This window comes from Arvicanthis niloticus, chromosome 9 (genome assembly GCF_011762505.2).
Source record: "Arvicanthis niloticus isolate mArvNil1 chromosome 9, mArvNil1.pat.X, whole genome shotgun sequence".
Classification (NCBI taxonomy): domain Eukaryota; kingdom Metazoa; phylum Chordata; class Mammalia; order Rodentia; family Muridae; genus Arvicanthis; species Arvicanthis niloticus.
Window position 1 is genome coordinate 67,907,032 of NC_047666.1, and position 23,929 is coordinate 67,930,960.

Sequence of the window (23,929 nt, forward strand, 5' to 3'; positions counted from 1 at the left end):
GGGAGAAAAAGAGAGAGAGAGGAGAGAGAGAGAGAGAGAGAGAGAGAGAGAGAGAGAGAGAGAGAGAGAGAGAGAATGCATATAACATTCATTTTCATGCCATTCTGACTCGGTTGAGTTTAACCTGAAGTTCCAGAGAGTCAGATATGACAACATTTTAGTGAAAATGTTCTTGTGGGAATGGAATATTTGATCACATCAATATTTGCAAGATCCAAGACTTGCTGTGCTTGGGAATGAATGCATGGCCTCACTTGAGTAAGCTGTGAATGAATGCACAGCCTCCTGAGTATTAAGCAATAGATGGACACACGATCTTACTTGAGTTCTAAGCCGTGCTCTCACCCATATTGTAGGTGCTAAAGGGAAATGTAAAACATCAGTGAGGACTTTGTTATGGGGCTGTGAAGTGTGGTTAAGCAGCTTCCTCCCCTGCTCCCAGTTCTGTCTTACATGCTCCCGACTCTGCTGATTAGCACATACTAAAGTTTTAGCATCTGTTCCTGGAATGTCCTCCTTGCTTCAGGTATGTCTGATTATTTCTGGTTGAGAGTTTGGAACGTATAACTAATACAACTTGTTCTTGGGAAAACAAATCCCCTTCAAGGCATGTTTTTAAATTGTTTTATTATATCTCTGTTTTGTACGTATGGGTGTTAATTGTCTGCATATATGCATGTGTGCTCTGTGTGTGCCTGGTGCTTCAAGCAACTGCCAGAGAGCATGGAATATTCTGAATTGAGTGTTACAGAGGGTTGTGAGCCAACATGTGGGTTCTAGGAAGTCCCTCAGAAAAGCAGCTAGTATTCTCAACTACTGAGTTATCTCTCCAGCCCTGGTTAAGGCATTTTAATTGAAAATAAACACTAATCAGAGTATACAAAAAAGCAAGGTTTCATTTTATTTGTTTCTTATTCCCAATCTACAGAAATCAATGACAGACAAAAGTAAAGATACCACGACCTCCATCTTGGCATGGTGACTTTCGGATATAACAATTTTTCACAGTAAAAACTTCTCTGGAAACTGAGTCACAAATAAATGATTGTATTTTGGTCAGTGTTCCCAAGCTCTGCCATGGAGAATCAAAGTTAAGAAATAGCATACAATTAAATTTTCTTCCCACTTTGAGTTTTAGATATTTCGGAATTTTAACTATCTTGCTCACTTTGTTTGTTTGACAAACAAACTCACACTCCTTGAATAATAATGCAGATTTAAATTTTTCACAAGCTCTATTTTGTCTTTTAAAATATGTTTTAATTAATTCTTGCAGATTTATTTTTCTTTTGTTTTGAATTTTTTTTTTTGTTATTTTTTTGGTTTTGAGAAAAAGTTTCATGATGTAGCCCTGGTTGGTCCAGAACTTGCTATGTAGATCAGGTGTGGGCTTCAAACTCAGGAATCTGCAGGTCTCTGCCTCTTGGATCTTTGAATTTTTTTCAGTTTATATTAAAGACAAGAGTTCCTTCCTTCCTTTCTCCTTTCTTTTCTTCCTTTCTTCCTTCCTACCTTTCTTTCTTCTTTCGTTCTTTTCTTGCCTTCTTTTGTGCATATGTGCTTCTGTGTGTGTGTATGTATGTGTGTTTTGATAAAGATAAACTTAGCACCTCATACATGCTAAGCATGGAATGTACTAATAAAGTATGTAACCAGCCTAGTCACATTTAAGAACTAAGTTGGCAAGGCATAGTGATCCATGCCTGGAAACCTACCTCCTTGGGAATAAAAGCAGGAGAATTAGAAGTTCAAGGCCTGTTAATTGTGTGGTGAGAATTTGTCTCAAAACAAACAAACAAATAAAAAACAACCAAAAAGCAAAACAAAAAACCAAACAAATAAAACAAAAACAAACCAAAAAGACCCAAGGACTGGGAATGTAGCCCAGTCAATGTAAAGCATTTATGTAGCACACACAAGGTGCTGGAATGGAGCCTAAGTACCACAGTGCTTTTAGAAAATAATTGACTAACTAAAGTTAATTTACTTTTAAGGTTTTGGTAATATATTTTTATATATTTTAAGCTTCAAAGTTGAAAACATGCACTTATAAAAGCATATGGGCATATCTATTCATTGACACAAAACTTTTAGAATTATCCTATTACTTATTTTTATTAAAATACACTTCCCCAGAATATAATATGCTGATATTTTCATTCCTATCCTTACAGCACTTTTGTCTTTATAAAGATGAATGAAGCACCTGTAACCCATTCTACCCTAAATGTGAATTCCCAGCAGAAGAGCAAAGCAAAGAACAATTTTAGGAATACATTTCATTCAAATGAATTTTCATCCATTGAGCAGAGGCAAAAATACAAAAAACATTTTAAGAAGGACAAAAATACAGCAGAAGACATTACTGGTGAAGGTATGATATTGTATTCATTAAACACAGGAAGACTTGAAAATTCAGGTTAAGGTTTGTTAGATACTAGGGTTATAAGAAGGGGGCTGAAAGGTTTCTTCCTCTTCCTCTCCTCTCCTCTCCTCTCCTCTCCTCTCCTCTCCTCTCCTCTCCTCTCCTCTCCTCTCCTCTCCTCTCCTCTCTAACCCCTCTTTCTTTCTTTCTTTCTTTCTTTCTTTCTTTCTTTCTTTCTTTCTTTCTTTCTTTCTTTCTTTCTTTTGAATCTAGTTAGAAACACACAAGTTAAAATGAAATGTCAATTTAATCTAGTTTATAAGAAAGACGAAATGATAAATATCACAATAATTACAGTTATGTAGATATTTTACATTGTATGCTGTTAAAATGAGAATTGCTTTAGCCTTGAATAGAAAAACTAAACTTTAGAGAAGTAAAAAAGGATAGAATTGAATTCCCTGGCTACAGGATTATAGACATTAAAGTATGAAAAAAATTACTGAATGTAGCTGTCTAGGGAGCTTGGTTTTGGAACCTTTGGTTCTGTGGCATTATGAATTTGGTGGGGCTGATGGGTTTCTGACCAGGGTATTGCGTGCACAAGACTCTTTGAAACTTTATTCTTGTAATATCCTGAAACAAACAAACAAACAAAATGAATGTATTTCCTACAGACTTGGAACTCAAAACAAGTTGGATATAATCAAAGATAAAATCAAGTCTTTGTGATGGTTTTATGCAGTTAATGTAGTTACAGGTTATGGCTAATTTCTGGAATGTTCCCCCGATTATCACAGGTTTGCCTTAAAAAAAGCTGTAAGATGCAAGCTTAGATAGAGAAGGAGAGATTAGGAATTGGAAGAGGCCAATTCATAGATTGCTAAATAAGGAGGGAAGAAAGAAAGCAGAAAGAAAGAAAGAAAGAAAGAGAGAGAGAGAGAGAGAGAGAGAGAGAGAGAGAGAGAGGAAGGAAGGAAGGAAGGAAGGAAGGAAGGAAGGAAGGAAGGAAGGAAGGAAGGGAGGGAGGGAGGGAGGCAGGCAATCAGAGCTTGAGTGATGAAATGCTAGGAACCAGAATGCCACCTTCGTCTTCAATCTTACCTTATTTTTTAAAAGACAGGAAGGAGTATTCCCAGTGAAGAACACTGCTAAAGTGGAGAGAGTAAAACATGAATTAAGTTTTCCGTAATAATTCTAGTAGTCTGAAAACTCACCCCCAAATGAAAGGACAGCAAAATCCCATTACAGTGAAGCATAGGCGTTCATAGAATGTTCACTTAGAGCATGTCTATCTTCTTTTCTTTCTCCTAAGAAGAGAATGTCAGTGGTATTTGGAAGAGAATATTAGCAGCAAGCCCAAAGGAAAGAAAAGTCAAGTAGATGAGAAACACCAAGAGGAAGAGGACTGCTGTGTGGCACTGAGCATCTAGGTGAAGCTTGAGTCTATTATGGGTGTGACTCAGTTCCACGCTGTTTGCCAGCAGAGAGAAGGTGGAATCCATTCGAGTGTGGCCAATCCCCATTCTCAATTCCATTACTAAGACTCATCCCCTCATGACACACTGTAAACTTTGATATGTGCTTGCTGGGTTAAAGAAAAGAGTCAGTATGGAAGAGAAAAGGACTGATCAAAAGATGTTCATTTGGCTTCCCAATTCAGAAGGCAACCACCTGTACAGAGAATTCAGAGCTAAACCAATCGCTCCCCATTTATGTTTCAAATGGTATTCTTGTTTAGCTCCCCTACCACACACAACTTCTTCACCCTAAAGAGGGTGGTAGAGAGTAAGGTTTGAGGCCAAATATAAGAATAAAAGGCTCAGTTCTGTTAATTAATTATTTTAACCAAAAAAAGCTTTTTACTTCAGTTCCTGTATTATACAAATTGTGAATTACTTACTCATGTTTTTGACTTATCTTTATCCAGTGGTGTTTGTATTTCCTATATTGACTACTAAACTCTGTTTTAAATTAAAGATATTAAACTAGTTCCATGGAACATTACAGATACATTAGTTTTCCATGTGATGTTCAATAAGCAAATATATTTCTGTTTTCAGGTATTTTTTTAAACTAATGAGCCATTGTTTGCTTTAAACATTGGGTGAGAATATTTAACAGGCTGGCTATGAAAATCAGAAGTCAGTCATTGGAATGCTCTGCTGATGAAAGTAATCCCTGGAACAACCTTGCCCATCCTCTCACCTCATGCACACTGCCTGATGCCTTTGATCCTACTCTTGGGTTTATCTTTCTCAGGGAATTGCTCACCTCCGTGGAGACTCCTCTCTACTGTGCTTGGTGCCATGTGCCTTCTTCTGATGTCTGTAGTCATGGTGATGACCATTTTCACCACAAACTGTGAGTGACTCTTTTCTTCTTCTTAGGCAGGTTTGCAGAAACTTATCAAGTTCCTCCCTGGCTCTGGGTACAGTTGAAGTACTTGTCTACCATGTATGGGACATCGGCTTGGATATCTGGTACCATCACCAGAAAACAATAATGCAAACAACTTCATTTTTTATCATTGTCCCTAAAATTGCTAATTTGTTATTGTAGAACAGAAGTTATTTTAGTAGTTCTGTCGATATGTCAGTATAAAAGAATTAATTGTGATCTGGACTATTTTTTGTAGTATCTTCTGAAAGATCATCTTCTACTATTCAGCAAGAAGGTAGGTGTTGATTTCCCAGCTTTGGTGCACAGATTCAATCAGGAAAACGTATTTATTGCTTATATTACTTCCATGAGTAGCAGACAGTCTTCATAGACAAGACACTTAAGAATAACTAAGAAAGGACAAGACATGGTCTCAGACATTTAACAACTTACATTAATATGAAACAGAGGTTTTTGGATAACCAACTGTAACGCAATACAGAAGTACTGTTGTTGTTATTACATAACTCTGTATATAACAAGAACATTCTTGTGAAATTTTATGGTTTTCTATGGGAATAGAATTAACATGAGAACAAATTTTGGAAGGGCAATTTCTCCAACAACAACAAAACCAAAATGAACCTAATGATTATATAAAGGGGTGTTTCTACTCTGGCTTAGAAAAACTAATTCTCAGCAGTGAGAATAGATCAGTCTCAACAGAAACATGTTCTACAAAATAGAAATGGTCTAAAAGTTCAGATAAAAATAAAAGCAGAAGTATGTGTTTCCATATTTATTATAATGACTTTAATTATCTTTATATGATACTGTCACACTGTTGTAAGTGGGAAAGCTCTCTGGTTTGAACAAGTGAAAAGCACAATCGGGGTTTGTAAATCTCTTCAGTAGAGTGACAGGCACTCCTTCTCTAGGACTCCATCATCCCTGTCCAGAGAACTGGTTCTGGTTCAGGTGCAGCTGTTATTACTTTTCCACGGAAGAGCTAATTTGGAAAGAGAGTCAGCGTGCCTGCTTGTCTCTCAACTCCAGTCTCATAAGGATGAACAAAGAGGAGATGGTAAGTTCTGCAACTGTGAGTCACGAGGCGTGAGATCTCCAAAGAGATTAGATAGGTTAAATGGAATGCCACCTACACTTGTTTAAATTTAGCACTAGATCCATGGTTGAGGAGAAAATTGTTCTATCTTTTGTTGCATTCTTTATGTCAAGTAGATCTATGTATTATGTGAAAAAGATAGAAATAGTAAAATGATATTTGGAATTACATTTCATGAGAAAAAATATTGAACTTGGCCCAGATGTGTAATCCCATTTCCTTGGGAACCCAAAGCTAGAGGATCACAAATTCAAGGCCTGTTAAGGCTACAGAGTGAGTTGAAGGCAAGCCCGGGCAATTTAAAAAAAGTCTTCTCTCTCTTAAAAAATTAGGAATATAGGGCATTGAAGAATGTAGCTCAGTGTTAAAATATTCATACATGTAGGGGCTAAACTTCTATCCTCAGTAACACCAATAAATAAATAAATAAATAAATAAATAAATAGATACATACATACATACATACATACATACATACATACATACATATGTGTAATGAATTCAGAAAGAAACACTTGGTTTCAGTAACAGATCAGCCAAAGAGAAAATAAAAACAAGACAAAACAGCACTGCGTAGCCCAACATGGTCTAGAAGACCAAATGACAGTGACAGAAAATTTTTTTCTAATTCCAGCCAGGATGCCAGAATAAAGTTAAAGTGTCTACAGTGTGCTTCCCCAATACAGAGTCTTGCTATTAGATACCTCAAGCTACCACAGTAAAGTGGTAGCTCCAAGAAACTTGTGAAAACAGTGTAAAAACTAAACCTCAGTCTCGACCTTTTGCTGACTTTCTTTGCTTATTTTTCAAATCTCCCACGAGAACATAAAATTTGTACTTTTCATAGCTTGGGCATGTCTTGTGATACAGCATCCTGTGTGTGAGGCTGCAGACTTCAGACATAGAACCAGTATATACAGATGGAGTCGACATTTTCAAAGTCACCTTCGTAGAGCTGATGGGAAGATAACGATGGGCGCCTCGGATATCTTTGTTTTCTCACTTTCAGAATTTCTTCTCTTTGAAGACTTTCTTTTGGGTTGGAGTTTACTATAACGAAACTCGCAGACAGTGGCTGTGGGAAGACCATTCGGTTCTACCATCTGGGACGTAAGTAGTCACGTGGCATCAGGTGTTTAGAAAGCATTCCCCGGGCAGGTGAACATTATCCTCACACAATTGTCTTGACACCTTCTTTCCAGATTTGGATCCACCAACCACCAGTTTCAACAATCTCTTTTACTCCCACTTTCCCACTCCACCCCAGGAAGGAGTTTTCATAGCCACCCACACAGAAAATGATGGCTTTAGCTAGCTACTCTTTTTATTGGATGAGGATAAGTTAGCACACTTTTATATAGCACGAATTCCTTTGATTTTAGGGTTCAGGAGCAACCTCCTTAGTTTGGTGTTCTGCCTGTCAAATCAATGACTGCGTCATATAAGAACTAACGTCGGCAGCAATATGTCATTAATATCCTCCTGGTCTTTAACATTGCACTTACCAGGAGACCAAATAACTGTGGTGCGTAAATGCATATTTAGTTGAGTTATTCACAGTTTGTTTTGCTCTGTTTTTATTTTTATTGCTGTACTGTGGTGTCATGGATCTAATGCAGGGTCTTGATGTTGTCAATATCATGCTCCTGCACTGAGCCACACCTCCCAGCTCTGCCCACAGTCGTCTTTATTTACTTTTAAACTTGTCTCTCTCTACCCTGACAACCAATTGACATTCTTTGCCCCTAGACTTTTTCTCAGTTGAAATGATAATTGAGATTTACAATTACATACTGATTTGATAACTTTGTGGTTTACTACCACTTTACTGATAAAAATTACGGGTTTTGGAAATCCTACAGATTGGCTTTTAACATTTATACATAGGGCAACAGTATGTATTCTCTTAGGCATTTGAATGCTACATAATTTTGTGATAACACTGGAATTTCTTTCATTTTAGGTTTTCTTACCTTGAAGGTAATATGAAAAACTTCTGTGCATCTTATAAATCCAAAGACGCTTATTTGGCAGAATCCTGTACAACTAAACTGACATATATTTGCAAGAAGTAGCATATTTAATCCAATGAGTTCATAAAAGATATGAAAACTAATCTTTTCTTATTTTTTTCTGGGGTACTTATTTTATGAAGAAAATGTGGCAAATGTTTGCCTTTGTTTAAATAAAACTGCATTCAAATATATTCCAGTGTCATTCCTTGTCAATGTTTATGCTAACAGATTTATTGCATGCATTTTAGAAGATACTACAATAAATGATTTCTGAATGAAATAATGAGGTAAAACTGATGAGGTCAGGTTAAAGTATAGAATATACTACCCTGTTAAAAGCTTGCTTCTTTAACACGATAATTTGAGACACATTATTGAGGTGTGTGCAGCATGCACAGTTAGGCAAAGAGTGATGTCAAGGGCCTTGGTTTTCCTCAGACCCTCCAAACTTTATTCTCTGTGTTTTGAGTGGCCTTGGCAGTCCTACCTCTAGGTCAGTATTTCTAAAACATGATGTTCTCATCTCTTACATCTGAAAAAATCTGAACCTTGAAACAGCTGTTACCCCAAGAATTTTAAATAAATAACATCACGTTTATATTTGCAAAATATACTTTACTAACTTTGAGTTCTACTTCCTTAAAGAGTTAGCGGGGAATATGGAGTGTAAAAGAACAATCACTTGCATATTTTAGATTTATTTCACTTTTGATGTTTTGACTTTGTTGGCACAACTGTGTCTTGATTGGGCTATGTTCCTTGCAATCATAAATTAGAATATCATTTCCATATTAAAAACACACTTAATCTGACTGTACCATATATGTATGTAGCATTTCAGTGTACTCAAAATACAGTAAATTATTATCAAACAGGAATGGTGAGATACTGTAAAGTGTAAAAACTAAACTAAAAATTTCTACTTATAAAAGTTCTTAATCTAATATTGAGTCAGTGCTAAATTATTACAGAGTGGTATAGCCATATGGCTGACTGATAATAGTGAGTGGAAGTCTTCCGAATCATTCTTCAGCCTTTGCCTGCTCACTATCTCTGCCCACAGGGGATTTTGACTCTGAGTCCTCTAGGGGAAGGCAGTGAAAGGATCCCATGGAAAACAGTGACTGGTATTTACAGTCCACTCAATGTTTCACGTTCATTAGGTTATCTTTGTGGTTGACACATTTTTTTTAAATCTTCCTTTTATAGGGTAAATAACGTTATGGGCTCAAATGTTTCCTGTGGCCACATGTTGCTAGAATCTCATGAGCGCTGCAGTTACAGAAATGATGATCAACCACAACCACACTTACAAAGCTCACTTACGGCCCCTTCTTTCTTCTTTACTGCGTCTTCTGCTACTTGGTCATGGCAATGCTCTATTCCAGTAGCCTTTTCAGTCACATTTTATTGTTAAGACAGAGCATTCTTCCTGTCAACCATCCTCTCTTTCTCTCCTAGAATTCGTTGTCACACCAAGGCTTGAACTGCTGTTTCAGGTGACCTCTGTGGTTAGAAGTATTCAGCAGTAGACAGTGATATATGTCAGGCCTACCTTTTATATTCATGGAGGGAACTGAGTGATTGACTTAAGCCAGACCCAAACAGTGGCTGGGCTCCTATCATAATCTAGAGAAGTCCTTTAAGAGACCATCTCCAATCCTGGAGCTTGGAGCTCAGCAGCTAAGAGTGCTTGCTGCACTTCCAGAGGACCCAGAGCTCAGTTTCTAGCACTCAAGTCTGGCAATGGCTGTAATCCCAGCCCCAAAGGAATCTGATACTGAAGCCTTCACAAACAATTACTTTCAAGTACTATAACCCCACATCTAGTTTAAAACATAATACAATTAAATCCTTCCACTAAGTCAGTTTTCAAACTCATTGTATCCAGTGATTAAGGGCCATTTTCCTAAACCAGGAATCCTAGCTGATACCTGTAGTCTCAGCCCTTAAGAGCTTGAGACAGGAGAATTACCTCCTGGATTTAAGAGTGAGCTCTAGGAAAGCATGAGATAGAGTGAAACCCTATCTAAAATGAAAGAAATGTGTCAGTTGACACACCCCAAGTGAAAGGCTAGTCTCCTAAGGCTGATCTCTTTAAGTGGCCTACCTGATTCTTAGTCTCTGGGTATTGATGTGCCTTTTGTTTTTAGTTAGGGAATCTTTGTAGTTGTAGCATTCTGTTTTCTTTCTGTCTGGTTTTCCTTAGCAGGCAGTGACCTGGTTAACAAGCTAGATGATCTTCTCAAAGGCAGAAACAGACTCAGTGCTATGGGACTGATACTCACTCCAAGTGCGTGAGCTTTGGATGTCAAGAACTGACCAATCTGTCAACCTTGCTGTCATATTTCAGAATGAGGACCCAAAGACACACCAAACTCACCACAGTTAAACTATTTTCAGCTACCCAAGAGGTGAAGAGACAGCTCTTTCAGGAAGCTCTCACATTTGCTTAGATGGCCTCTGTGGTAGACTAACTTTATAGTTAGAAGTGTACACTTGGGACTGAAATTACAAAAAAAAAATTGTATATGCTTTTACTTTGGCTTTATAAACTTTCTTATAACCTAAATAACCAAGGAGAATGTAAATATTTTTGTCTAAGTTATCATTTAGTCATTATTAATCTGGAAACTTTCACAAAGAAATCACTCTTGGGTAAAATAATCACCTAGATAGTTCAGCACTCAGAAGGAATTTCAACATCCCACACTGTATGGCATCCCTTCTCCAGGGTAAGTAAAGTGTGACTGAACAAGGTGTGGGCTGGTGCTTTTATTTTCTTAATTATCTCTTTAGATCCTCATGAGATGTGGGTTTCCTGCTACTTTTAATTCATCGTGAACACAGAAAGGTGGTAGTTTATCCTGTAATGTCTCTGGTTAATATCCATGACTAAATCTGCAAACAGTATTGAAATTGTAAAATGATATTATTGCATTTGTTAAAAAATAAGACAAGAGCAAACACCCAAACAATAACTGCCAAATTAGTGCACAGCATATCAGAGGGCAAATCAAATATGGTATGGGATTATAATGGCAAGCATTTCTACTCTGTAAATATTTCTTTGCCTGGATGGCAGGTACTGGGTGTTCATTTCTAAAGGGTTTTAAAGAAGTACAGATAAAGGTCATGCAAGAACAGTCTTAGTAAATTCCTTGAAATGGTCAATGGCAGGGATGAATGACTTGATGCATAATTAAAATCATATCAGAATCTTAAACTCCAGGAAGAATATTCAGAGATAGGAAGAATTCCTTGTTGCTGGGTACATTTGTATGATTCTTTTTACATACATATACCATTATGGATTTTTTTCTATCAGTAAAATAGTGGAATGCCAAAATACTTCATTAAGAGATACATCTATTCATCCATATACTAATGTATATATATATATATATATATATATATATATATATATATATACATTTATATCCACATTCATGCACATGAGTATTGAAATGAGACATACAAGTCAAGCACTAAATTGGCATAAACTGTATTAAATTCTCTTCCATTGAACCAAACCATTCACACAAAAATTGGTCAACATTGGTAAAATTTTATGTTTATCCGGTCTTTTCATAATAAAATCATATTTCAGATCAACAAACTATTTAATAATAATTATTATTTTCTATAATACGAACAAATATGCGGTCATGATTACAAAATGTATACACTATGTGTGGTTTCATACATATTATGCACACATCGTTCTGTTCTGAGTGATTCAGAAGCTCCAGGGCTGAAAGTGGGACTTACATCCATGACATTCAAGCCACTCAGAGTTTCTGATCCACTGACCACAGGAAGTGTCTATTTAGCTCACTCAGACACAAAGAAGAGGAAGAAGTTTATGGATGATTTGTATGTAGACAGAAGTAAGCTTGCATAGTTTCTTTTGTTTGTTTGTTTCAGGTATGAGTCTTTTAAAACCAGGAAAACTAATCTATAGTATTAGAAGTCAACAGATGGTGCTAAAATTCATAAAGAAGAAGAGAGAAGTGACTAGAAAGATAAATGGAGAGTGAACTCTGAAAATGTTTTGTTTCTTGGTTGGTAGGCAAGCAGAGGGGAAATTTTTAGGAAAAAGGCATATGATTTAATAAATTTATGATTAATAAAAATAGTAACATATTTTGAAAGATACCTATACTTTTGTGAGAATTAAATGGCCTTAGTTATTAATAAAACACATTTATTTAACTTTTGTAGTCTTTCTTATTTCAATACACATGTATAGAAATATATTAGTTGAGACTGGCTTTGAACTCTTACTCTGCTTTCCAGATACTGGGATAACGGGTATGTGCCATCGTGCCTGGCAAGAAATGACACTCTAATTTAAAAACTAACATAGCCTAACGAAAATATGTAACATGTAAGTGGTTTAACAAGCGTAACCCACTAAATTTCTGAGGCTGTCATGATCACGATTGCAAGAGACTTTATGGTAGGCCGGAATCTTCCTTTTCAGGAAGTCTCCATAATGGAGTTTGCTTTGTAGCCTGGAACACAGTGGGAAGGTACAGTCTTTACAAGCACTGAAATGAAAATAAATATCTCCTTTGGAATGCTTCTTTCCAAGCTGTTCTAGAGTCTTAGGTGTCCATGTCTAGTTAAAGAAAATACTCCCCTGCTCACATCTTCAGTGGACATTAAATCCTTTCTCAGATCTCTCCTCAAGTTTCAAAAATGTAGTTATTAAAGTTACCACTTGTTTTGAACAAATTTTCTTTGTTCATAGTACAGTAGACTTAAGATCAGGGGAAGCAGAGGGAAGAGATGAACATTGGAAGAATGTATTATTGTCTGAAATAGATACAGTAAAGCCCAGTATTCCACTGAGTATTCTGTAAGTTATGAAATGCTCAACACCCTACATTCTCTTGTCTCAATGCCAACGTTGGTGAATTGTATCAAATCCTGATAAATGTTCATAAAGGTCAACCTGGTTATAATTAATTAGCACTGTATACTCCCATGTGTGGAAACATCAAGGTTTCCAGAGTTGGTAGTTTAGAAAGAATTAAAGAGAAGGTTAAATGTATGTGTTGGGGAGAGAAAGGTGGGGAGAGAGGCAGAGAGATGGGGGAGGAAAGAAAAGTGAGAAAACACGATAATACTTGCTTTCATTCTTTCTGGGTTTTGCCAGCTGTGGTTGGGTTCAGTGATCAAGGATCAGAAACAAAGAACAAGACATGGGTAGTCCAACCAGTCTGTACTAAAGATGGGAAATGTCAACCCAGGATATACAAGTACAAGGAGGTGCTTTGTTTGAGATAAATTCCATGTATGCTTTGGTAAAAACTGGGCATTAAGCTTAAGTAGCCTTAGTCAAATCAGCACTACTGTGCCTCAGTTTCCCCACTACCCAATTTCATATTTTCTTTATTAAGCCATCAAAAGCACATATTCTGGCAGATAATAGGTGATCTAAAATTTGTTTAACACAAAGTAAATAAGTATATGTTATTATAAAGGTGGAAATTCTGTGTGGGATTTATGATACTAAGTGGATTTACCATGATTTATATACCTTGCCCCTATTTTCTAAACTGCTTTTAGGGACAACTTTGTTGTGAGCACATCCCGCCAAACTTATTTTGCTGTAGTATTTTGTAACAAAATTAGAAGAGTGAATTTCCTGTGTGCAGTGGTTCCTGGGTCTTGTTCAAAGCTTGCGGTCTTTCTTCTGCTCATTCCTACTGTGCATCCGTGTACCACCAACAGATGATTCAATAGCATCACCACAACACACAATGTTTCTTCTTTTTTTAATGCTTACTGTGTCCTCCTTAGCTTCCTGCTCAGCTCTGTGATCCACACCGTTCTTTAAAAAGCACAAACACATCTCTGCACCATCCTTGGACATCACTTCTCATGGCAGGTACGTGTACCCCTGTCAGCAGATGTAATAGGAATGATAAAATAATAACCAGAAAGGATGCCTCAAGGATTAACTAACTTCACTGCAGGTTTAAAAAAAAAAACAGGAAGTACATAATCAGCAGTAGATATTTTTAGACTTTCCATGCTTTGATGCTTTCTGTGTTCATTGTTTTCTCGATTCTGTGTTTTGAAACTTGAGCATGATTTTATAAAGTGAATACTTTTGTAAACTTTTCCTGAGTTAAGAAGTGATGCCTATTAGACATCATGTTAAGTTCAGAGTAAAACAGAAATGAAATTGATTAACTCACACCATATTTCTAACATGGGAATAAGGATGACCAAATATTAAGGACACTGACAAGTTTATAACTTTTCTTTCTGTGTTGTGGCGGTGAAAATCACTCAGGCTCACTGGGACTGTATACTGTTGTTAGTGGTAGAACTATGTTTGATAGTATTGTGTTACTAATTCATATTCTTCTCATATTGAAATATCTTAGCCAATGGAAAGTGATTTTGAATATGACCTAACATAATGTTGAGAAAACAGAAATTCAAAGGCTGGCTTTGTGTCATAATTCAAGGTGCTGTGAACTGAACTCAGATCCTCCATTTATACTTGGTATGGAACCTCCCACCATATCAGGTCTAGAAGGTTCCTCCTTATTTTCTTTCAGACATTAACAAGCCACTAATCAAAACATGGTCTGGATTCAAAAGGAACATATTGCATGATGGTATTCTGACAAGGATGGTATTTGATAAATGACAGACTCTAGGTCTTGACAATATTCTGTTTGATTTTGAGTGGGCATTTTCTAACTTTATACCTTAAGAAAATAGCATTGTGATTAACCATTTTTAAATCATCTCTCTAACACAGAATTTTTTTATTCATGGCATTTTTGAGAGACAAAATGATTATTAAGCAATCCCACCAAGCATCACGACTGCTTGTGGATCTATTCTAACCGTAGAGATAAGTTTCACTGCTCATTTAAAGAGTCAGTGGTAAATGACTCTAATGAGGCAGAAAATGTATATAAATAACCTCATGAAAGAACAAGGTACACCACTTCAAAAGATTGCTAATGGGTGGTGTTCTGAAGGAACATCTTCGTTCTCCAGTGTTTCACTGGAGAGATGTCTGTGCCACAACAGGAAGAAGTCTTCGGGTTCATTCTTACTGGTTTCTGTTCTTAAGAACATCATCTTCTATTGTTGTACTTTAATCTGTTAGTCATTAATCTATGTTTCTGATATTTTTCTATAGTTTTTAGGATCACACGGTGGAGGTTGATGTCCCTGATCTTTGGAATAAAATGTTGTTTCTTGATGGTTACTTTGGGAGTTTTGGTGATAAATTGTAAGTGTTTCTAAGCAAGTCTATAGAAAAAATCAACACTGTGATGAAATAATTTAATAATAAACATTTAATTTTTCTAACATGTAATATTTTATTTCACAAACATGTCAAACTAAACAAATCCATATAATTTCTTATAGCATTTACTACACAGAACATTCAATCAACACTTTCTTCATCCCTAGAATTCCAAGAAGGTAGGTTCCATTTTTTTTTTTTTTCACAAACTTCATGACTCAGAGAGGATAAAACAGTAGCTAATTTTTCATATACAGTAGCATAGTTTTACTGAATAACACGGTCCCACTTTATTGTTTTATAAAAAATAAATAAAATTACGTTGAATCAGGCATGTAAGCCAGCTTAAGAAATACTTTATGTAAATACTACATAGAGCAGAGGTTCACTTTTTCCTTGGAGTTTTAGAAGTTTTGGTGTGTGGTTATCTGGGCCTGACATTCTTGCAGTTAAGCTGAGACATTGTGTCACGGTGGAAGCATGTGTGGGTGCAGAGCCCCTCGTGTCATAGCTAAAAACCAGAAGAGAGGAAGGAGAAAATGAAGAGAAGAGTTTCCACTCTTCATGCAAAAGCCTCCCCCAGTACCCTGAAAAGAACCACTGTATTCTACATATAAAAGGTGGCATTGCTGTATCTTCACAAGTTGGATGCAAATGTTCTTACATATGGGTCTTTAAGGAAAATTTCAGGTCCAAAGTCTAGCATAAAATTGTCATAGTGTTCATGAAAAGAGAAGATACTAGTCTGAAGCAGTACATACATGTTTCTTAATGAGTGTTCATGAATAGTTAAATGGCAATACACATTACAGACAAGTCTTATTTTGTGTTTGCTAACAACCTATGCTTTCATATTCTTTCCTTCAGTTTCTGAGATTCAGAATACAGTATAGACATCTCTGTAAGAATAGACCTTATTCATAAAAGATAGGCTCAAACTCTATTTTAATATCCCCTTTCAAATGCTCCTCAAGTTTATAGATTTCTGATCACACAGTTAACTTTTATCTTATCTCAATGTTAGTGCCATTTATGTGATAAAGATTTGAGTGCCTACTATATGTCTTGATGTTTATTACTGAAGAAGAGAGAAACTGGGGATACACTGTCACCCCTAACTATCAATCAGACTTAAAGCTAACTGGCTTATATACACTCATTTTTTCAAAAGAAAATATCTGAACACAAATTTTTTTTTAAAGTACTGTACCCTTCTTTGACTTAAGGAATTGGTAGAGTGCTTCCCCCTGTAAGCCTCTTTCCTCTGACTACTATTACATTCATCATTATCCTCAGCAGTGGATACATCCTCACAATTGTTCTTCTGACTCTGGTCCAATCCTGTCCTCTGCTATAGGCTGGATTTCTTTTGTCTTCAGATCTAGTTATCACAAAAAATAACAATGGATTGAGAATGGTGTCATTCTGAATTTATCTTTAGAATACCCTTTCCACAAGGCAAAGTGTTTGGCTGAATAGTTCAGAAACATGACATGTATAACACATTTTGAAGGAATATTTGTAAAAAAAAAAAATGAATAGCGAACCAATAATCTTTGGATGTCAACAAGCACCAAAGAAGTTGAAATCTGTAATGATTTTTTTTGTTTGTTTTTTAGTTTCTGAATGCTGTTCTTGCATGGAAAAGTGGATTGGGTATCAATGCAACTGTTACTTTATTTCCAAAGAAGAAATGTCTTGGAGAGAAAGTAGAGATTTCTGTGCTTCTCAGAATTCCAGTCTTCTTCAACTCCAAACCAGAAATGAATTGGCAAGTACTTCATTGTTTCTTACAGTCTTTCTCACTTACAGACATGTGCTACCTGACTAAACTGACCACTCTTATGTAAGTCTTTGTTACCAAGTAGACAATGATGTTTCTGTCTGAGCTCATGACCCTCAGTTTGATGTACCTTGAAATATACACTAAAAAGCCTCCAAAATGTCTTCAAAATTTGTATTATAGAGGTTAATATTTTAATAGATTAGGAGCTAATGTGCACCCCCAACTGTTTTAGTATTAGTAGGCTAGTATTCTTAACAGTGCCAAAAGGACCCAAAGAGGAACTTTTAATTATTATTTATTGGAGCAGACTACACAACCTTATGCATATGTTATATGGCTTTTTGCCATCTTTCTGGAATGTAATGTAAGACCAGTAATGGATGATATGATCATAAAATTACTCAAATAATTACTGTTCTTATTGTGTGTGTCATAGGGGATTGAACCTAGGAACTGAGACATGCCAGACAAGCACTCTAATATATATATACATATATATATATAATATAATATATGTGTATATATAAAAATTATATATATAATTTATATATGTATATATAATATATGTATATATATAATATAAATATATATAATATATATATATATATATATATATATATATATATATATTATATATATATATATTTACTATGTGCTTTGAGACAAAGGCAAGCATCCGTGGTTTTCCTTTAAGCTCTCTTTATGAACCTCCAAAATGAACCTCCACTTCAGCCTCCTAAGTGCCAGGGATTATAGGTTTGTACCACCAGGCTCATCTTGGAAATAACTCAGCTCTTATGAAAAAACTCTCATGTTGTCCTGCCTTGCTCAGGTTGCAGAGGTTACAAGATGCTGACACTGGCGTCACATTTAATCTTTAATCCCATGAAGAAACCATAACACAGAATAAAGTTCTTGTCCTCTTTATGATAATTTTCATCTTTCAAGAACCAAGATTTTGTAGTGTTTTCCATATGAATGAAGGGCTTCATAACTGAGAAATTTAAGGCATGTGATAATGACTTCCAAATCAGAAAATCAGAATGATTTCAATCTGAGTCTGTATCTTATTCTGAATGCCTTTAAAGTATGTGGATCTCAGAGCATATTCAAATTTGGTTAGCTTGTCCTTTCTGTCTCTATATAGAGTTTTATGAACTCCAGTCAAACCTTTTTCTGGATTGGAGTGCATTATAGTGAAGAAAGAAATGCCTGGCTGTGGGAGAATGGCTCAATTCTCTCAAAAGATTTGTAAGTTTCTGATTGTTGAGGACTTTGGGGGGGGGTTATATTTTGCAAATTTATCCTAACTACGGTTATTGAGAACTCACAGCCAGGGACTCAGAAATCTAAATATTTTGTGTGGAGCATGAGACTATATAAAAGCCCTAGGAAACAGCAGGGCAGCAGCCACTGCTCTATCCACAACATTCAGGTTTATGTTCAAGTGATATGAACATTGAGTGCCTGATACCATAAGAGAATTTTAGTCTTTTTCTTACTGAAAAATGATACAAACACCTATGTGTCTATGCATGCTCAAGCGATCTCAGATACAGGCAGGCCCAGAGACCACAGTATATTCTTTTTTTTTTTTTTTTTTTTTTTTTTTGGAGTATCCTGTTTTTTTTTTTATTATCTTCAAATATTCAGCTATTAGTTTCTGTATAAGTGTTATCCTTGGATCTCATTCACAAACATGAAATCTAGAGACTCGTATTGTGACAAAGTTTATGTTTATGTTCTTTCCCCTAGATTAGGTCAACTCATAAATGTGTATGTACATATACATACACATCATATACATCTTCAACATCTACATCAACATCTACATCAACATCTACATCAACATCAACATCTATATCAACATCTATATCAACATCTACATCAACATCTACATCAACATCTATATCAACATCTATATCTACATCTACATAGTAGGTTTTCTTTTATACAGTGTAATCTGATAACAGCTTTCTTCCTCTAACTCCTCCCAGATTGTCATCCCCTCAAAAATACAAACCACACTTAAGGGCAGCCTCCATTATGCCCAGCAGTAGTTGACCAGTAAACAAGTGGTATTTTTGGAGGATGTTTTTTGTTTTCTTTTGAATACTTTGTCAGGGCACTTTTTTCTTTAATCTTTCACATATGTTTTCCAACTTTGTTTTTATGGGTTTTCTGTGTCTGCTAATATGTATATCTCAGTGTGTGCATGTGTTTCTTGGGCTTCTACTTTGATTATTTTATTTTTATTTGTTTGTTTGTTTGTTTGTTTGTTTTGCCTAACTCATACTTCATAACCAAATAGAAGACCAGCATATTGTCAAAACCACTTCTGGCCAGTCATGGTGGTACATACCTTTAATGCCAGTACTACATGGGCAGAGGCAGGCATATTTCTTTGAGTTTGAGGCCTGGTCTACATAGTGAGTACTGAGACTATCTCAGAAAACAAAACTAACAACTCAACTGATAGAGGGGGAAACCCACAAAAAAACACATAACAGAACCATACTTAGAATCACATTCTGTGGTCTTAGTGCTAGGGGCCGGTGAGGGAGTAATTGAATTACACGTAGCATTGTACGTCAGAACTGTGAAGACCAAACAAAATCTCAAGCCACTCAGTAAATTTTCCCCTCAAGTGGTTTTCTACATTCTGAGTTAATAAAAATAACTTTAAACATCCTTACTGTTTCACACATGTTAACACTTTCTTCTTCATTACAGATTTCCAGAGTTCTCAAATATCAGGGGAGAGCAGTGCATTGTTTATAGTCCAAGCAACACAGTTTCCTCTGACTCCTGTGAATATAAAAACCGTTATATTTGTAAGCAACTGTCTATTTAAATGTGTCTTAAAGCAAAGGGTATAGACAAGAAAGGTCCAGGCCTCCTAAAAATAGTAACAGCTCTCAGTGTTACTACTTTTCCATCTTGTGTCTGTTGAATGTTTCTGCTTGCTAGCACATCATGTTCATACAATTTAACCCAAGTAATTTATGCTCGATGACTTTTTCACACTTGTGCATAAAATTAGGATGAATCAAAATAGAGAGGTTTTATAAATAGTGTGATTTATGAAACAATTTTATTCACGTATTTCTGTAAAGTTTTCTTGGAAACATTAAATAAAGTTTAACGAAGTCATATGCATCCCCGTGGTTTCAATGTTTGTACCTGGAGATGAGTTTGAGGAACATGATTATCTCAGACCAGTAGTTCTAGCCAACCATGAGCACAGGGGAACATCTTTTCATCTCCTTGCACCTTCTTCATTTTTCCTTCAGTATTTCAAGGTTTTCATTTTAGAAGTCTTACACACCTTGGTCAGCTAGGTATTGTTTTTAACTATTGTGAATAGATTTGCTTTTCTGATTTTGTTTTCCATATATTTCTTTATGAATTTTTAGAGAAACAATTTTATTCACGTATTTCTGTAAAGTTTTCTTGGAAACATTAAATAAAGTTTAACGAAGTCATATGCATCCCCGTGGTTTCAATGTTTGTACCTGGAGATGAGTTTGAGGAACATGATTATCTCAGACCAGTAGTTCTAGCCAACCATGAGCACAGGGGAACATCTTTTCATCTCCTTGCACCTTCTTCATTTTTCCTTCAGTATTTCAAGGTTACTACTGATTATTTTGTTGATTTTTGTGTGCTGTTGTATGCTGAAAGTATTTCTCCCATTCATGAATTTTCTGATGCTATCTTTAGGATCTTTAAAGTACAGAAACATCTGCAGATAAATGTGGTTTCATTTATTAATATTAATTAATATTATTAATATCAATATATTAATATTAATATTAATATATATTTTTCCCTGAACAATTTCTATGACTTGAAGCACTATATTAAGTCATAGAGAGCCTTGTCCCATTCCTGATTTTAAGTGAAATAACATCAATTTATCTCCATTTATTGCCATTTTGGCCATAAGTTTGTCATGTATTAAGACATATACTGAAGTGTGCTCCTGATATTTCTGATTTATCTAGGGTTTGTACTGTGATGGGAAATTGAACTTTGTCAGAGTCTTTTTCTCCATTTATACAATTGAGAAAAGTTCAAAAAATAACCCGTAAAAATGATAGATTACTTGATTTCTGTAGGTAATTATGGCTGGAGAATCGCAGGGTTCTTCACACCAGGCTGTGGGTAGTTGGCTGGGAACGCTCTGGGTTCCTCCAGGGAGAAGTTAGGCACTGCTGCTGTGGCTCCATGGTTCCTCACTGCATGGTCCCAATGACACACAAGAGAGTCCATGGGTTTTTACAGGCTTTAATGTCATGGTGGATGGTGGATTGATCTGGATGCACCCCCTCCCCCCAAAACCCAGGGCAGACCTGAGTTAAATAGAGAAAGAGAGAAGGGGGAGGAACCGGGAAAGAATGCTTAATTGGCTCCACCCTCTGGCCTTCAGGAACCTCATTAGTTTGTAAATCTCTCTGGGGCCTGAGCCCTGTTCCTCACTGTTCCTGACTGTTGGCCATAGATCTCTCTGTGGGAGTGGTTGTTGGAGAGCTGAAGCTAGATGAAAAGAACCAGGGCCTGGGAGCAGAGCTGAACTCCTGCCATCTGATAAGGTTCCAGGGTTCCAAGCTCGTTCTCGACCAAGCACCCAGCTGCTTCTCACAGCCCACCGCCCCATAGATTTCATTATGTATTTGCTAAGAAAGTTAAAATCTTGCAATTATGCATTGTGACCAGTTTGCAAGAACCACACCAACACAACACTGAGTAATTTTCTTCTACATTATATCCATGAGAATAAGCATGGCAAAGCAGCTGAACAAAAAACAGAGTCCATTACTTAAAAAGCTAGATCACAGGAACTATTAAGCATTTTCTATCTCTTCAGTTGATCAAGGATTCAGTGACAGTATCATTAACAGCTCTGTTGAGCAGACTGTGTAAGGAAGAAAGACTGAAGTACACTTTGCAGGGACTGACTTTTTTTTTTTTTTTGCTTTTTTTTATTGGATATTTTATTAACATGTCAGATGTTATCCCCTTCCCCCACTCCCCCCCACGCAGGAACTCCCTATCCCTTCCCCCCTTCTCCTGCTTCTATGAGGATGTGACCCCACCCAGTCGCTCACTCCCACATACTCATGCTCAAATTCCCCCACACTGGGGCATTCAACCTTCATTGGACCAAGGACCTTCCCTCCCACCGATGCCTGACAAAACCATCATTCCCTACATATACAGCTGGAGCCATGGGTCCCTCCCTATGTGCTCCCAGGTTGGTGGTTTAGACCCTAAGAGCTTTGGTTGGTTGGTATTATTGCTCTCTCCATGGGGCTGAAAACCCTTTCAGCTCCTTTAGACTTCTCTCTAACTCTTCCCTTGGGAACCCCATAACCAGTTCAATGGTTAGCTGTGAGCAATCACCTCTGCATATGTTAAGCTATGGCAAACCTCTAAGGAGACAACTATATCAGGCTCCTGTCAGAATGCACTTCCTGACATCCACGTCAGTGTCTACCTTTGGTGACTGCACATGGGATAGATACCCAGTTCAAACAGTCTCCAGACAGCCCTTCCTTCAGTTTTTGTCCTGCACTTTGTCTCAATATTTGCTCCCATGAGTATATTGTTACTCCTTCTAAGAAGAAATGGAAGCACCCACACTTTGGTCTTCCTTCTTCATGAGCTTCATGTGGTCTGTGAGTTTTATCTTGGGTATTGGGAACTTTTGGGCTAATATCCAGTTATCAGTGAGTGAATACCATGTGTGTTCTTTTGTGATTAGGTTACCTCACTCAAGATGATATTTTCTAGTGCCACCCATTTGCATAAGAATTTATTGAATTCATTGTTTTTAATAGCTGAGTAATACTCCATTGTGAAAATGTACCACATTTTCTGTATCCATTCCTCAGTTGAGGGACATCTTGGTTCTTTCCAGCTTCTGGCTATTATAAATAAGGGTGCTATGAACATAGTGGAGCATATGTCCTTGCTATATGTTGGAGCATCTTCTGGGTATATGACCAGGAGTTTTGTAGCTGGGTCCTTAGGTAGTGCTATGTCCAATTTTCTGAGGAACTACCAGACTGATTTCCAGAGTGGTTGTACCAGCTTGCAATCCCACCAATAATGGAGGAGTGTTCCTCTTTCTCCACATCTTTGCCAGTATCTGCTATCACCTGAGTTTTTGATCTTAGCCATTCTGATTGGTGTGAGGTGAAATTTCAGGGTTGTTTTGTTTTGCATTTCCCTGATGACTAGGGATGTTGAACATTTCTTTAGGTGCTTCTTGGCCATTTGACTTTCCTCAGTTGAGAATTCTTTGTTTAGCTCTGTACCCCTGTGCCCAAGTATTTGAGGTTCTTCCCCACCTTCTCTTCTATAAGTTTCAATGTATCTGGTTTTATGTGAAGGTCCTTTATCTACTTGGACTTGAGCTTTGTACAAGGAGATAAGAATGGATCAATTTGCATTCTTCTGCATGCAGTCCTCCAGTTGAACCAGCACCATTTGTTGAAAATTCTGTCCTTTTTCCACTGGATGGTTTTAGCTCCTTTGTCAAATATCAAGTGACCATAGGTGTGTGGGTTCATTTCTGGGACTTCAATTCTATTTTATTTATTTACCTTCCTTTCTTTGTACCAATACCATGCAGTTTTTATTACTATTGCTCTGTAGTACATCTTGAAGTCAGGGATGGTGATTCCCCCAGAACATCTTCTATTGTTGAGAATAGTTTTCACTATCTTGGGTTTTTTTGTTATTCCAGATGAATTTGAGATTTGCTCTTTCTATCTCTGAAAAATTGAGTTGGAATTTTGATGGGAATTGCATTGAATCTGTAGATTGCTTTTGGTAAGATAGTCATTTTTACTATTCTGCCAACCCATGAGCATGAGAGGTCTTATCATCTTCTGAGGTCTTTGATTTCTTCAGAGACTTGAAGTTCTTGTCATATAGATCTTTTACTTGCTTGTTAGATTCA

At 36.6% G+C, this 23,929-nt stretch overlaps 2 protein-coding genes across 2 annotated transcripts; both read left to right on the top strand.

The window, feature by feature from the left end:
• Positions 1-350: 350 nt before the first annotated feature.
• LOC117715486 (killer cell lectin-like receptor subfamily E member 1) lies at positions 351-8,059 on the top strand. The gene is made up of 7 exons (XM_034512321.2): positions 351-526; positions 2,175-2,374; positions 4,628-4,729; positions 5,004-5,042; positions 5,686-5,831; positions 6,880-6,980; positions 7,834-8,059. Exons 2-7 carry the CDS (start codon positions 2,194-2,196, stop codon positions 7,943-7,945), a joined length of 681 nt encoding a protein of 226 aa, XP_034368212.1. The 5' UTR covers positions 351-526; positions 2,175-2,193; the 3' UTR covers positions 7,946-8,059.
• Positions 8,060-13,400: 5,341 nt separating this feature from the next.
• On the top strand, positions 13,401-20,576 carry LOC117715444 (natural killer cells antigen CD94-like). Its single transcript, XM_034512255.2, has 6 exons — positions 13,401-13,784; positions 15,063-15,155; positions 15,296-15,352; positions 16,793-16,944; positions 18,107-18,210; positions 19,693-20,576. Exons 1-6 carry the CDS (start codon positions 13,778-13,780, stop codon positions 19,811-19,813), a joined length of 534 nt encoding a protein of 177 aa, XP_034368146.1. The 5' UTR covers positions 13,401-13,777; the 3' UTR covers positions 19,814-20,576.
• The last annotated feature ends 3,353 nt before the right edge of the window (positions 20,577-23,929 follow it).

What these genes read in the sequence shown, in the direction of transcription:
- LOC117715444 (XM_034512255.2), top strand. An exon ending in GGGAGTTTTGGTGATAAATT is followed by an intron (nt 15,156 to 15,295) that starts GTAAGTGTTTCT and finishes AATTTCTTATAG; the next exon opens with CATTTACTACACAGAACATT. An exon ending in TCAATTCTCTCAAAAGATTT is followed by an intron (nt 18,211 to 19,692) that starts GTAAGTTTCTGA and finishes TCTTCATTACAG; the next exon opens with ATTTCCAGAGTTCTCAAATA.
- LOC117715486 (XM_034512321.2), top strand. Translation starts at nt 2,194, where the DNA reads ATGAATGAAGCACCTGTAACCCATTCTACCCTAAATGTGAATTCCCAG. An exon ending in TTCTACTATTCAGCAAGAAG is followed by an intron (nt 5,043 to 5,685) that starts GTAGGTGTTGAT and finishes CTCCTTCTCTAG; the next exon opens with GACTCCATCATCCCTGTCCA. An exon ending in GGATGAACAAAGAGGAGATG is followed by an intron (nt 5,832 to 6,879) that starts GTAAGTTCTGCA and finishes TCTCACTTTCAG; the next exon opens with AATTTCTTCTCTTTGAAGAC.